Source organism: Oryzias melastigma, linkage group LG22 (assembly GCF_002922805.2).
Source record: "Oryzias melastigma strain HK-1 linkage group LG22, ASM292280v2, whole genome shotgun sequence".
In the NCBI taxonomy this organism is placed as follows: domain Eukaryota; kingdom Metazoa; phylum Chordata; class Actinopteri; order Beloniformes; family Adrianichthyidae; genus Oryzias; species Oryzias melastigma.
The window spans coordinates 16795345-16811087 of NC_050533.1; the positions used below are offsets into that span (position 1 = coordinate 16795345).

The 15743-nt window shown below is 40.8% G+C and overlaps 1 protein-coding gene across 2 annotated transcripts in view; it reads right to left on the reverse strand.

Annotated features, from left to right (window-relative positions):
• col12a1a (collagen, type XII, alpha 1a) overlaps positions 1 to 15743 on the reverse strand; it is a 54225-nt gene that overhangs the window by 29175 nt on the left and 9307 nt on the right. For both annotated transcript variants that reach the window (XM_024297142.2, XM_024297222.2), the window contains exons 10-26: positions 15096 to 15698; positions 14730 to 15008; positions 14381 to 14656; positions 14020 to 14292; positions 7919 to 8188; positions 6529 to 6795; positions 6212 to 6404; positions 6004 to 6128; positions 3794 to 3943; positions 3593 to 3712; positions 3357 to 3521; positions 3140 to 3286; positions 2624 to 2763; positions 1998 to 2127; positions 1030 to 1175; positions 488 to 617; positions 273 to 409 (exon numbers count right to left, since the gene is read on the reverse strand). In XM_024297142.2, coding sequence (XP_024152910.1) covers positions 273 to 409; positions 488 to 617; positions 1030 to 1175; positions 1998 to 2127; positions 2624 to 2763; positions 3140 to 3286; positions 3357 to 3521; positions 3593 to 3712; positions 3794 to 3943; positions 6004 to 6128; positions 6212 to 6404; positions 6529 to 6795; positions 7919 to 8188; positions 14020 to 14292; positions 14381 to 14656; positions 14730 to 15008; positions 15096 to 15698 — 3551 coding nt within the window. The remainder of the gene's footprint in view (positions 1 to 272; positions 410 to 487; positions 618 to 1029; positions 1176 to 1997; positions 2128 to 2623; positions 2764 to 3139; positions 3287 to 3356; positions 3522 to 3592; positions 3713 to 3793; positions 3944 to 6003; positions 6129 to 6211; positions 6405 to 6528; positions 6796 to 7918; positions 8189 to 14019; positions 14293 to 14380; positions 14657 to 14729; positions 15009 to 15095; positions 15699 to 15743) is intronic.

Genomic DNA, 15743 nt, shown 5'->3' on the forward strand with positions numbered 1-15743 from the left:
ATCTTTTCAGTGGAGCTCGGAACATTCCACAATCTCCATCCAACCAGCTGTAGTCTCCATTATGTGGTCTGAGACTGCATCAGTCAGAATAGCTGTATAAATTCATCACCATCAAAACTAATGTGCATATAAATGTTAAAAAAAAAAGGGCTGGCGACGTCTTGCTTGATATCTTTGTCAGGAAAAATATGGACCGTTAAGGATCAGTCAAACCAAAGCTCAACGTTTGCTTCTCTTTTTGCAATGCCAGAGGAAGAAACAGAGGAACTCACTTCTTTAGTGTCGCCTTCTTCAGGAGTGTAGGTGACGATGTATTTACGGACTGCACCGGGAGCAGCATCCCAGTAAAGCACCATGGTGCTGTGGGTGACATCCCGAACATTCAAATCTCCTGAAGGTGGGATGGGCACTAAAGAGGAGATGATAGCACTGAATTAGTTTCTCACACATTCAGATTGATAAAATATAGCACTTTTTTAGGACATACAGGTGACTCCCTGCTGGATAAGTGGGTCACTAGCTGATAGTCCGTAGAGGGCGAATAAGGACAGCTCGTATGCTGTGTTGGGCAGAAGCTTCACCAGCTGGACGTCAGTTGTACCCGCTCCCACTCTCATCTGTAAGTCAATCAAACAAGGTCAGAGAGGAAAAACAAACTTCTCTGCAACAAACAAACCAACGCACGAGACGTAGGTTGAAGCACATCTGCCGAATCTGCTTATGACCCACTGGATTTGACACTTCATTTACAAACCATGATGATCTCTCTGCAGCTTGAGCTCAAGCATCCCTTTGGGATTTAACAACTTCCCTCATCTGCAGAATGGTCAGCAAAACACTGGTGGGTTCTTATAATGCCATTTTAATGCATAACATCTGCACTTAAACAAAATATAGCGTGGTCACTTCTGGAGTTGTGCAACCGCTCCATCTGCCATGACCAAATCTTTCCGTATAAAACTTTGACACATCCACACCTGGCTGGATGCTAGATTTCTGCTTTGTGTTTTCACGGCTGAAGTGGATTACCTCCTGTTCCACGGTGGGCTGGGTGGCATTGGTGGCGCGGTACGTAAGCATGTACCCCGTGGCTCCCTTCACCCCCTTCCACCTCGCCCTCATCGTGGTCATCTGCTCGTCATAAACGGTCATGTCCCTCACGGCACTCAGAGGCACTGCAGGACCACAAGCTCACATCAGGAAGTTTCTATTTTTGCTCTTTAAGTTCACAAACAGGTTTTCAAAAGTTATCATGAAATTATGCAACACAGCAGAATCGCGTTCACTGATGATCTGAATGTCGTGCAAATTCCCTGTGAATCACAGGCTAGCTGTGCTACCTTTGAACATTTCATTAATGGAGACCACACAGGAATCCAGAGTTCAATCCTTGCAACTCAGCCAAAAAATCTCACCCATGGAGTTTGACTGGAACATAAACTCCAATAAAAATGACAGCTCAGAGTTCACCAGAGCGGGAGAAACTGAAATTCCTGCTCTTTGCCAGTGACATTCAACTGTATTTTAAAGTCTTTTTAAGTGCAGCTCAAATGCATTCTTGTAGCTTTTGGAGCCCCGCAGACTGACAAGGCTGTCGATTTACTGCTATGAATTACAGAGACTTCATACTGCTGTGATTTGTCTCTGTAACCACTTTGGTAGACATGCAGCGTACAGTTTGTAAAACAGTTCAACTACATCATTATCACTAATTATGAAGGGGCAATGACAGCAAAAATACTGTATTTTAAGTATTTTAAGGCCTTTGGGTCAAAATTATTTATTTATTTTACATATAAACATTAACTCTCCTCCTTATAGCACCTAATTTTTTCTATCTTACATAAATCAATGAGCTATTCATACATCCTGTCATACAAATGTCAATTTTAATGCTACAGTACAATACATTATAACCAATAACCAAAAAAAAACAAAAAAACAATGAGGGTGTGTGGCATGTGATCCACCAAGAAACCTGACTTTAACAGACTTACGTGTGGTTTCTGTTCCTTTCAGAGGGTCACTGCTTTCCTCTCCAACAATAGAATAAACGTTGACCAGGTACTGAGTGAGAGGATCGAGTCCCCGAAGGACCACGGTGGTCACAGTCCCATCCACAAATACCTGATAAAAAAAGTGCACGGTCAGATATTTCAATCCAGACAAGTAAAAGTGTAGATTCTATTTCTGCTTTGATGGTGCAACACTTGACAGATCCATTTACAATTGTGTGTTTGTCATTTATGTTCAGCTTTAGAAGAGAAGTGAGATTTTCACAACTATCCTTATTCCTTTAAAAAATGGAAACATCTCAATGAACTTTTGATTTCCAGTCAAAATTTCAAACCAAAATTCCAAGACTTTAATCAAACTACAAGAGTCTAAAAAATAATTAAACAGTTCAGCACATTATTGAGTCAATTGAGTCGGTAGTGTTACCATTTGGGCTCTTTTATTCACTAAACAGTGTTTTTGTTGCTTTGAGACCACTAAAACCGATGCCTTCAAAGAAGCATAGCATTAAGCTAAACTTTGGGCTTGTATTAACAAAGACGCCATCAACAGATAAGATAAGAACAACTGATGCCCTCACAGACCCAGAAGCGTATGGGTGGTCTACCTCTAGAGGGAATCCTGATACAGTCATGTACTCCACACGGTACTTTTCCACTGGGCCTTCAGGGCCGGTCCAGGTGGCTCGGAAAGACTCGTGAGTCACCTCAGATGTCACCAGATCAGTGGGTGAACCCGGACCGTCATCTGTTCAGAAGAAAACGAAAACCAGAAAAATGTCAGTTCTCCTTAAGAAGAAGAGTTTGTTTATGCTTACAACTTATTTATTGTTATGTTATCTAACTTTTCTCATAAAGAAACATAAAAAAAAACAATTATACAAGTGAGTAGCTATACAATTCTAGCGTTATTACCGTAATTTTAGTAAAAACGTGTTTAGATTTATTTGTGAAGAAATAAAACGTAAGCCATTGCAATAAAATGTTTAATGTGTATGTAATGTTATTAAAATAGTTCAAAGAATAGTGAGTCCTCACACCAAATCTGACACCCCTGGTTTAGGGCAGTTCCCACTTCTGTGATCAATTCATTTGTTTTTACCCTGATCCAAACTCATACACACCTGACCCTTTCACACTGTTGCAGAGGTTGTCAGTGAGACCGTCCACGATGTCCAGCAGGAAGGAGAAGTCAGCCACGTTGTACATGTGGATCTCATCCGGATCAGTGGCAATGGACCTCAACTCGTTCTCATCTGCGTTCTTCACACCTAAAGTTGTTTAGTTGGTGTTAATGATCAGTTTTATTACTCAAATCATAATCAATTATTGATCGCTTACCAATGGCATAGAGCTCAATGCCTGCGTCGCGCAATTTCTTAGAGGTGAGGATGACTTCATCTTGTGATTTGCCATCAGTGATCAAAACTCCGATCTTGCGGGCTGCAGGCCGCATGCCGACGCTCTCCTTGAAATTGTTCTGGAGGATGTAGTTCAAAGCCAGTCCTGCAATGAAGGTATTGAGGTTCAAATATCTGATGCAACTCCAGATTCATGGAATCATTTGAATCTCTGACCTGTCATGGTGTTTCCTCCCTTGTAGGGAAGCTTAGCCACAGCTTCCAGCAGAGATTCTCGGGTTTGATGATCATTCAGGTGCCATTCTGTCTTTGGGTCTCCACTGTACTGAGCAAGTCCTGAAAATGTCACAAATTTGTTAAATCATTTTATTTGCCTATAGTAATACATTTTGTTTTACTTATTTTGGAAATACTCACCAATCTGAACCAGATTGGGACCAATGTCAAAGACTCCCACCATGCGGGCGATGAAGGACCTAATAGTCTTGAAGTTAAGACGTCCAATACTCCAGGAGCCATCGACTAGCAGCACAATGTCTGCCTTTGCACTGGTCCTGCACGATACGTCTGACAACACATATGGTTCTGAGTCAGCTTCTAACCATGTGAAACTCTACGACAGCGCACACAAAACCATCTGTGAAGAAACTTGAACAGAAAAGAGGTAATGGAGGAAATGCAAGAGGCATGGAAATATGAAAAGACAAGTGAACGATGACAAATTTATATAGACGACTTTCACAGAACCTAATAAACATCCTCACAAACGTTCCGACTACAGTTTCACATTTTCACATTCATTCCTTGTCAGCTGCCTTTGATTTCCCAGTTGTTATAATCATAGTCTTCTTTCTTTCAGCGTGTTGAGGCAGCCTTTCTCTCAGTTGTTCCTCCATCCACCTGCGAGTCCCAGAGCAAAACCAGGCCAATTACACATATCAAAGACATCCACTGTAGATTTCTGTGGCCTCCGAAGAAGCAAAGTAACATTTACATCCTGTTCTGTGTGATGACAAGGTAGACCTCCAATCCTCGGTACATAAAAGGAGGCCTGCAGATGTGCAGAACCGACAGGCAGATGTTGTACTAAGTACCAGTTTCCCCCCCAGGTAAAAAACAGTTACTTTATAAACAGTTATGTTTGATTTATAGGCCACTTTGCTCAGAGGAAAAACCTGCAGAAGTAAACAAATAAAGTTGCAAGATATGTAAACTGTAACAAATGGCTCCAGTCAAATAAAAAACAAAGTATTACCACAAGAATATTTTTTTTAATTATTTTGCAACATTAAATGTTTGGACTTTGAGTTAAAAATTGTAGTAGCCACGTGTATTTTCCGTACTATAAGGCGCACTTCAAAGCATACAGTATTTTCAATAAACAACATTGCACCTTATATATGGAAGAATTGTTGTTCTGCTCACTGATGTCAAACCATTTTGAGACGTCAAAATGTCATTCTGTTTTTTTTTTTTTTACGATTATTGGCGCTGTCCAAATTCCCTCCCTACTCTTTAACTATAATTTTTACTACTAACTTTTGAGGCTTAACTGAGTGGAAATGCTCATCAAAAATAATCGGACCATACAGTACCACTCCTTACTGTACTGGACCGCTCAGTGGAAATGAGGCTTTATAGTTCGGTTTGGCTTATACATGACATAAGTTCAAAATTAGACTGTTTTTAGAAGACGTGTTTTGTACAAGTCAATAGAAACTCGCCACATACAAGGTGCAGATTCTGGTGTGTGCTTTGCTAAATGGTGTAAATCATATTAGAGCACTTTCCATTATTAAATAGACTGCATCTAGTCAAAATTGTGTCCTTTGTAGTTTTCATATAAGTAGCTTTGTACAGGAAGATATCTATCTATAAACATTAAAAGCATAATTTAGTCACAGTTCTATGAAAAGGTCAATGCCATGTTTCTTGATCCTGATTCTGACGCACATTTTATTTCAGTCTGACTGAAATGTTTGTGCTTCCTGATATCTACCAGCTAAATATTACAGAACATAGTAACGCTCCTGTCAAAACGGGTCTGTAACTATTGTAATTGCAGTAAAGACGGGCCTTCACTCAGAGCTTCATTTTACATTGAAGGGCTTAGGGAGTTATCCCCAGTTAGGCTCCTTATAAGGACTCAGCAGTTAAGCTAACCTTAACAGGTCCTTCCTCCAAACACATTTTTCCTCCTCTCACACGTGGTTCCTGTCCCACTTTGACTCAGGAGGGTACCATTACATCGTACCACTGAGTACAGATCAAACTTGCTGGTCTTATAACCATGCAAACTGTATATAGTCTGGAAGCACAAAGTGGAAGACAATGCTGTTATATCTGTGATTGTGTTAAACAAGTAGCTCTTAGGAAAGGTGTTTGGAGAATATCTTCTTGTTTATAGGGCAGGGGATTGGAGAGCATTTTCCATATAAAATTTACGTGGTGTTTGATTTTGTTGCTGAGAGACGGCGCACACTAGAGACACTTTGCTTTAAGGATGGCGGCAGACAGAAACAATATGTTTAAGATCACTTCTCTCTGTGGTCGTTGCATCCACCATAATTTCTTTGTAGGTTATATATAAATCATGCCTTTTACGATATAATACTGTGTAACTTTACTTGGTGCATCAACAGGCGGGGAATCGGGATCATCAGAGTAAGTGGTGTTTTCTTGTCCAGCCAGAGGCATACTCTCCCCACCTTCAAACATGCCAAGCACGCTCACTGTATATTTGGTACCAGCTCTGGAGACAAGAAACATACATGTTTATTCCAAAAAGATCTCAATATTCTGAGCGTTTGGCCAGAAATGAGCTTCAGTACCCACCTGAGCTCCTCCAGCACCACTGTGTTGTCATGGGGACTAACTAAAAGTTGTTTCAGATCAATGTCATCTTCAGCTGGGTGGAAAGTAACTTTGTAGCCTTTAACGTCCCCGGGAGCATGGTCCCAAGTTACTCTGAAACTGGTCTTAGTGGGCTCTGACGTTTGGAGATTCCTTGGACCTTCATAGGGTGTCACTGAAAAGTGAAGACATGCACACAGTGACTAAAAGGAAACTATCAAAGTCATGTTTAGTTCTGTAGGATGAGTGCTTTACGATGTTGATGCGATTAAATTAAGCAACATTTGTCGTGTACGTACGTGTTGTTCCTGTTCCTTGCCTTGCTTTGCCTTCCCCAAAACGGTACACTGGTATAACTGTGATGTCATAGGTAGTCAGGTGCGAAAGGCGCCTCAACACTGTCGATGTGTTGCCACCAGGTACTTTGGCGGCCAGCTGGCGCCCTCCTGACTGCGGCTTGTAAGTAACACGGTAGTTGAGTACATTTCCAGGTGCACGTTGCCAAGTTACTTTCATGCTCTTCTCCGTCTCATCAGAGACAACGATTACTCTGCCATTGGCTGAGACTGCAAATGTCAAAAAAAAAACATCACAAGGAGAAGTTATTACATGAATATACAGTCAAAAGGAAAATGTAGACTTTGTGAATCTGTGCCAAAAATGCATTGAAGTTTGTCACTTTCCAACCAACCTTTGGAAACATATGCAATATGGTTTTCCTATTGGCGAGCAACCTAAACATTAACGTGCCAGGCAACCTCAAGGTCTTTCATCTGGCTTTCTGCTCAGTTTCCACATGCAAGTGAAGACAAGTCCTCTCCAGAATTTTAGATTTCAAAAAGTATACATTAAATAGGCCAAAATTTATTTGATTGATCATGTTTAGTTGGTGGTTTGGGGCATGGAGCTTAGTTTTCTCGAGCAATCCCACAATTCCAATTTTGTCATCAGTGTCTATAAATATTTGTACCACTGTAGCCAGTAGTTCTGTTTAACAAAAAACCCTTTGAGAACTCAATATGTTGTGCTTTTGTCAGAAATTACTGTCTCTGAGGTTGCGTTTTTTTAATCTGTGTTAAAGAGGCCACTAAGAATTTATTCTATCACCCTAAGTATTCATGACTTCAATTGCTTTCTGTCTGTAAAATTGGTAAAGAAACATTGGTATCCACTAATTTAGTGCTTTTTAAAACTTTTTGAAGAAGTTTGTCCTTTCTGTGTTAACTTGTGTGAGACGCACAGGGCTTTAGAAGGTAGTGTGTTGAAATAGGTCATGATGGATTAAAGGAAGGAGGAGTGAATCCAAGTTTTCCGATGTCTCGAAACGAGCTCAGGAAAATATTCTGAACTTCAGAGGGAGGACTTTTATTAACGGAAAAGAATCAACACATCCAAGTCTGCCGTGTGCAGCCCAAAGAGCTCTGGGATTTATGAAAAACCCAAGAAAAAGAGATTGGATCAAAGCAAACCAGAAAGATTTAAGCTGTTAAAAATGTCTGTATGGTTGTACTTATCAACAGTGATGATTAGCAGACTATGTAAACACTAATGGAGTAAGGGAAAAAATCCATTTCACATGTTCCTGTCCATCTGGTAGAAATGTCCTTCCAATTGGTAAAAAATTCCACTAAAAGTACTTTTCTCATAGAGACTAAGTTTACATAAAAAAAATGCAACTGTAAGACTTACTATCTGTGGTTTCTTCCCCTGTCAATGGTTGGCCCTCTCCGTGACCATAGCGGGCAAACACAGACACTTGGTAGCGCGTCTCTGGGGTGAGACCTTCCAGATCTGCAGTAGTGGTGTCTCCTGCTACAGTCTTCTCTCCAGTCTCCTCACTGAACAAAGACTTCCACTTGATTCGGTATTGGCGGACATTTCCGGGAGCGGCAGTCCAAGACACGACGAAACTGGTGTCAGTGACGTCTCTGGTCTCCAGGTCTCTGGGCGAGCCAAGTTCTGCAAAAAGGACAATAAATAATCAGTAAAGTTGGTTGTAACATACATAAAAATTAGAGAAACTTTAACTCTTTGGTGCAGATACTTTTTAAAGCGACTAGGTAAGTATTCAAAGCCTTGTAGCATAAAATGTTTTCAGTGATGGCTTTGTTAAGCTAATAAATATTTTTTATGTTGTCATATAGAATTGCACGGAAGTGAGCTAGACACAAAACGGACACAAGGAACAAGTCCGGCCATAAACCACAAAGCGTCTCTTATCTGTCTCTGTTTTAACCCCTTTAGGATGTGCTTAAGCAATTCGATTTTCTGCTGGATTTCTGGAAAAATCTGCAAAACTAATCCCACATCACATATGCTCAGCACCTCTTCGGGCAGCGCTTCAAGTTTCCAATAAAGCCAGATCCAGAAAAGTATGTTTTCTGCAGTTGCAGATGTTGTGCTCTCGTCTCCTTGACTTACTTTTCCTGAGGGACCGTTATGAAAGGAGAAAGACATGGAAATGCAGAGCCGGGGATTTAGTGGTGGAGTCTGAGATGGGCGGCCAGCATATGTTTGGCTAAGAGGGAAGCCCTCCGTGAGGTGTCCTCTGCGTTCACCACAGAAAGATGGATGGACTGCTGCTGAAAGTACTCCCACTCAACCTCATTCAAGCCCCTAAACCTTGACACTGCAGCAGCTTATGACAACATAATTACGTTATTATCACAGACAAAGCACTGCAGCCGTGTGGTCTCACTCAGACCTAATTTATTACATTTAACCTAACAGAAAGAATTTAAAGAAAAAGCAAAAGTGCTGTGACTAATATAGAGGGGCAAAAAAATACTTAGCAATCACCACTTCTGCAAATGAAATTTGAAAGACAGGATGTAAAAAAAAAAAAAACAGGAAATCAGAAAGTATTATGTTCTTAAAGGTGTTTTTGTACTATGGTGCAGAAAATAAATATTTTGTTATTAACAAAAGTTCCTATTTTGTAATATAATCATGACGAGGTCAAAGGTTTTCTATAGGTCTTCAACAGGTTTGAACACACTATAGTTGCTATTTTGCGCCATTCTACCTTGCAGATCTTCTCTAGAGCTGTGATGTTTTGGAGTTGTTGCTGGACAGCACTGACTTTCAATTCCCTCCACAGATACGCTGTTGTATTAAGGTCCACAGACCTTATTCCAGAACCATGAAATGTTTTTTGTAGTTGCCCAGGAAAAGTGTTTGGTATTAGCAAATGTTTAATCCTCAATGCTTTCATTATTGGTAGGTGTTTTTTTTTTGCCAAAAATCTCACCATACATGGCTCCATTCATCTTTTCCTTCATTTAGATCTGTGTCCTTTGTCAAAAAGTTGCCCCAAATTATGATGTTTACACCCCCATGCCTTACAGTGGTTTTGGTGAGGGATGTAAGTAGCATTCTTCTCCCTCCAAACACAGTGAATGGCATTTATACCAAATAATTCCATTTTAGTTTCATCTGACCCACATGACCTTCTCCCAGTCCTCCTCTAGGTCTCTGGAAAACTTAAGACAGGCCTGGGCATGTACTGATTGAAGCAGGGGAACCTTTGGGGCACTGCAGGAAATTGAATCCAGAATGACTGAGTGTTTTACCATAGTAACCTTTATTACTGTGGTCCAAGCTCATTTAAGGTCATTGAAAAGTGTAATTGTGGACTGTTTCCTCACCATCTTTAAGATGATTTGGACCTCAGGTGAGATCTTGTTTGGAACTCCAAGTGGAGGATCTTGTATTTATTCCACTTTCTATTAATTCGTCTCTGGTGTCCTACGACAGCTCTTTGGTCTGTTTTGTGAAGTGTAGCCCAATGAGGAAAGTCTTTTGTGACATTGGGCTACATAAATAAAATTTTAATTAAATTTGGTGGAGAGCTTGATAGCTGACTGTTTAAGGGTGTGGACAATTGTCTTTGGCATTACTAACCAGTTCAAACTGTACAGCTAACAAGTGAAGCATAGAAGAACTTCTTAAAGAAGAAGTAACAAGTCTGATGGAATTATTGTTTGTTTGTAGGAAATAAATACTTATTTTCTGGACCATCGTTCAAGTGCATTCTTTAAACTCAAGCAATATGATTTCCTCATTCTTTTTTAACATTGTGTCTCACAATTAAAGTGTATCTATGATGATTATAACAGACTCCTCTCATCTTTGTAAGTGGAACAACTTACAGAGTTACTTTTTTGTACCACTAAAAAATACCCTTAATTCATTTATTTGAACAGAAATAAAAGCAGCATGAGGGCAAACTCTTTCAAGAGAGTTAAAGCTTTTACAAAAAAACAAAAAAAAGAAAACACAACCACAAACAAAGTGGTCCAGATTTTAGAGATCAGGGAGACCAGTGTGGGCTCACAAGTATACAAACGTCTCCATCACAAAATTTAGGTTTGCAAAGCAGAAAGATGCAGATAAACTGCAATAACTTTCTTTGGTCAAGTGGGCCAAAGGATGAAAGGTAATGTCTTCTCCAGACAGTAGCTCTCTTTTCATCAGCACTCTCAGAAAAGCTAGGGTAGGGGGTTACTTCGAGCACTCATGCAAAAAAACACATGCTCCCCAGACGCTTCAAGAGTTTTATAGCTGAGCAATAAATATTCCTCCATTCTCTATATATTTGCCAATTGCATTTAGTTGAGCAAAGGAAATTCCCATCATGTGTCCTTATTGGCAGCTGTTGTTATGGAGTAAAGGCATTACCACAGTGATTATGCTCGCTAAAACTCCACATTTTCCATTCCATCCATCAAAATGAGGCAGGCTTAAATGAAGATCGCACATCGTATACTTGAGGAATTTAAAAGTTACATATTTTCAAATTCTCTGGAAGAAATGGGTGGACATCACATTAACATCTGCAGACAAAGATGTCTGGGTGCAAAAAATAGAAAATAGAGGGAATCTTTATGGTTTTGCTGACTAAACTATACCATCATTTAACTTCTATTGAGCTTTGGAGCAAAAAAAAAAAAAGCAAGTAAAATAAATGATGCAGCCCACCTTAAAAATATGTTTCCAGGAAATACACTGAGCCATCCCACCCCAACTTCTTCTTAAACCTTTATCCATTCATTTTCTCAGTTCATAAATAACAACACTAATAGCCAAGGTTGTCTGTACCTTGTCTTTTACCTCAAAGGACCTACAAGCAGGAGCTCTTTATCCTCTAAGATGAACAAAATCAGACTGTCACAGTTTTACCTGGTTCTTCCCGCTCTGGGAGTTAAACACATACAGTAACCTCTATATTAGCAGCTACATTTGGTTTCCTGCAGCAGGATAGTCCATAAGTATTTAAGTGCTTCCTCGTTTCTCTTCGCTTGTCTTTAAAGTAAATGAACTGTCCCTTGAAGCAAACAAAGAGCTCCCCCTCTTCAAAAGCAAATAATTTTCCCATGTTTGTATATAACATCCACAGCTGGGATTCTCAACAAAGCGTTCCCGAAGACACCTTCTCCCTGGATCTAACTGAGTCATCTTAGGATGTTCTGTCTACCTCAGAGCTCCTGTGTTGGCTGACTTCCCTTTGGGCCTACAAGGCAGGCCTCTGTGTGTTCCTCCTCTAATTCCTGCTTATAACTTCCCCGTGTGGGTTACTGAAAAAAAAAATGCAGCCCTAAGACAATGAGATCACTGTTGTGGTATGCTCTCATCATGACCGGCCTATCCAGACGTGGCCAAACAAAGTGCTTTGTCACTGAACTTTTTCCTGTGGGGGTGTGTGGCTGATGACAGCACAGATTTGACCTGGGGAGAGCAATTGTGTGATCAAAACTAAGCCCTGTGCTCAGTGTGGGAAAAAAGGACCATTAAAGGAGTTGCAAAGAAAATGCCTTTACTTTCATTACAATTCCACATTTGTTGGTCAACTTGGGAGCCCAGGGATATTCGTTTTTATACTTCTGTTAGACTGAAATTGAGTTGAAACCCTCTAATTTATCAAAGTAAAACATACAAAAGTTTTATGTTTAAGTTTATTTCAAATATTTAGGATTATAAATCACACTACTGCCAGAACGAATTAGGCAGTATTAAAGACCAATGAACCAATTTTATGCATCCAGTCGAACAGACTTTAACATATTTATGTGTATGAACTGTGGAGAGAGAAGTCAGACAGACTTGGCCAACTTTGGATGTGATTTACGGCTCTCGAGCAGTTTCTATTTTTTCTCGAGAAAGGAATGAAACAGAATCCAGTGGTTTGCTTTAGGAAAACTTTGCTCTTTAACAACAAATTTTTACCTTTGCCTCTTTCTTTTCCAAAACGTCAGTTTAGTTTGAATTATTGCGAGCTAAAGCTGGGTACACGTTGAGCATTTGACGTGCGTTCAAGAGCACACTAAAACTGGAGTTCTTGAACGTGTCCATGGCTTTCACACTGAGCAATCAGGAATGGGCTTCTTCCTCTTTTTTGACTGTTTACCAGCGCATGTCCACCACCCATATTTGGAAGATACTTGGTGTGAAATTGCGAATAGGTGCAAGTCTCACAAATCTTGCTCCAGGCTTTTCTTCTTTCACAGCTTCACTCAGATATATGAATGACTTGGTGTCTTAGAATTCTGGTTGGGCACAAATCGTGATTATTACTTACTCCTCTATGATCAATTTTCAAACAGTTGGCACTTCTGTACATGAAAAGAGACCCCACCTAGACATCACTATCAGTCTGAGTCCCTGATTGGTCAAGGTTCTACCTGGTTTAATGACCACACATTTTTGCACCTAGAGCCCAAAAATGGTCATTATAACTTGCATAGTTATGCTTGTATGCAAGAGTTTTGAGCACAGAAGCCAGAAATGCACATTTACTCTCATTTACAAAGACTTTTCATTGGAAGTGGTCACTTAAAAGCACATTAACATAGCTTGAGAATCATAAAAAAAATATACATCCAAACTATAGATTGCTTATCCCAGAGTAACAAACTTAAGCATGAAATCTGAGCAATTTTCTGAGATTTAGTGCTAAAGTTTTTGGTTTTGCACCTGTTTTTGAGTGCAAAATCATGCAGAACAATTCTCTCAACAATCTCTCAGCTTTATTGGAAAAAAGGTCTTTGTTGTACTATTTAAAAGGTAAAAGTCAAAGTCCCACTGGTCTTCACACAGCTGAGTCTATAAAATCTGTTCTCTGCGTTACAACCCCCTAAGGGATTGGGGAGCTGCAGTCCCGGCTGTGCTTGGGAACCATTTGATGGTTTAACCCCCAACCCAACTCTTGGCCCTGAGCGTGAAGTATGAGGCTGTAAGTCTCTTTTTTATAGTCTTTGATATGACCCAACCGTGGGTTCAAATCTGTTTCAGGGCACAAACTCCCCCCTACTAGGACACTCAGCTTGCATCAAATGGTTTAAACTGAAATTTATGGGCTTAAGAACAAGTATTCCCAAACAAGTCGCGATGCAACGGCACTACCAGGCGGACATGCGGCTCTCAAAGTACCTTCCATCCCTCTCCATATGTTTTCCAGCATCCATCTCCATTATGCTACCTTCATCAGAGGAAAACCTCCTCGAGGCATGCCACGTTCTCTCTTTTCCTCTCAAACCACAACCCAGATATTTAACCAAGCTCACAAAATTAAGCACAACTTCCTCAACTCTAATGTAGCTGCCAGTGAGGAATACCAGATGCTACATTCCAACAGCAGTGGAAAAAAAGTCAGACCTACAGGACAAACTAAATAACACAAATCATCCCCAAGAGTGAGACTTCCTACAAAGAAAAATGGCCTCTAACTTTGATCACTGATGCAAAGCATTAATTTACAAGACAAATAAATGAGGTGCAGGTTTTCTCCTTACCTTCTAAAGTGGTTCCTGTACCGATCAGAGGATCGCCTTGTCCAGTGGAATAGTGAGCTGTAACAAATAGCTCATATTCAGTGGCTGGTTGGAGGTTCTTCAGCAAAGCTTGGGTTATATCTCCTTTGACTGTTGCTACGTTTCTATCCCCCCCTTCAGCAGGTTTGTATGCAATGTGGTACTGAACAACATTTCCTGGAGCAGCCTGCCACGACACTTTCATTGTATTTATTGTCTCATCAAAGACACGAAGATCTCGAGGAGAGCCAATAACTGAAATCAAGGGAAAAAAATAGGATTACAATTCTACTTTAGATACGTCACACAAAAAAAAAATGACAAAACAAGAATGATCTCTAACCTTCCTTAGTGGTACCATCTACTTGGGACTCAGATCCAATGCCAGAGGCATATTCAGGAGAGACAGACACCCTGTAGGTGGTGATGGGGAATAGCTCTTGGAGAACTATGGTTGTTTCCGGCCCCAGTGTTTGAGCTTCCAGTATTTCTCCCACACCACTGAGTGGAACATAGGACAACCGATACCGGAGGACTGAACCTGGGGCGGCTTGCCACGACACCCTAAAACTGTTTGTCGTCTCCTCTGTGACTCGCAAATTTTGGACTGTTCCTTGTTCTGAAATGACAATAATTAAATTGATTGCAATTCCTTTTTTTGTCATTGTGAAATATTTGAATGAATCTTTCACCTTCTAGAGTGGTCTCTTGCCCAGTCAGCGCGAAACTGTCTCCCTTTTCGTACTCAGCATAGACGTTGACTTCATAAGTAGTGACAGGAGTGAGGTAAAAAAGAACCGTCGTGGTGGTGTGACCAGGTACTGCTTGGGATATGTAGTCTCCAGTCACATCTTCAGCCTCGCGGTATCGCACCAGATAAGACAATACTGAGGCAGCAGGAGCTGCCCAAGTGGCACGGAAGCTGCGTGATGTAATCTCAGAGAACTGCAAGTTACTAGGTGGGAGTAGATCTGAAGATGAAAAGTGATACAAAATGTAATACGATCTTGCATAACAAGGCAATATCAAGAAGATCATAGTCAACAAGTGGTACTTACTTTTCTTCTTGATCTTGAGCAGCTCCTGTTCAATCCTCAGACAGATGGACTGAGTTAACTCTTTTGAAATCCTCTGAAAAGCATCAAAGTCCTCCACCTCATAGACATGAGTGTCTGCTGGTTCATTAGCAATGGCCTCCAGCTCTGACCTCACTGCATCTTTCACACCCACTGCAAAGATCTCCACATCAACATTCCTCAGCTTGGTTGCAGCATCCTTGAAGGAGTCTGAAGACTTCCCGTCTGTGATCAGGACCATGACACGAGGTACATTCTGCCTTGCACCCCGAGATGATATGAAGATTTTTTCCCTGACATAGGTCATGGCCTTGCCAGTGTTCGTGGAACCGCCTCGGTAAGGGAAGGTGCGCACGGCTTTGACGACGGCATTGATGTCGTGGTGGGTGTTCAGGGCAAACTCGGTATGTGGGTCTCGACTGTACTGGACCAAGCTGATCTGGATTTTGTTGGGTCCAATGTCAAAGGATTTGACCAGAACCTCCAGGAATTCACGAACTTTGGCAAAGTTTTGTAATCCAATACTATATGAGCCATCAACCAGCAGCACCACATCAGCCTGCACATCCACATCCAGGGAACACTCTTGAGAAAGAAAAGAATGGGCGGATCACTCCATAACTGAACCAC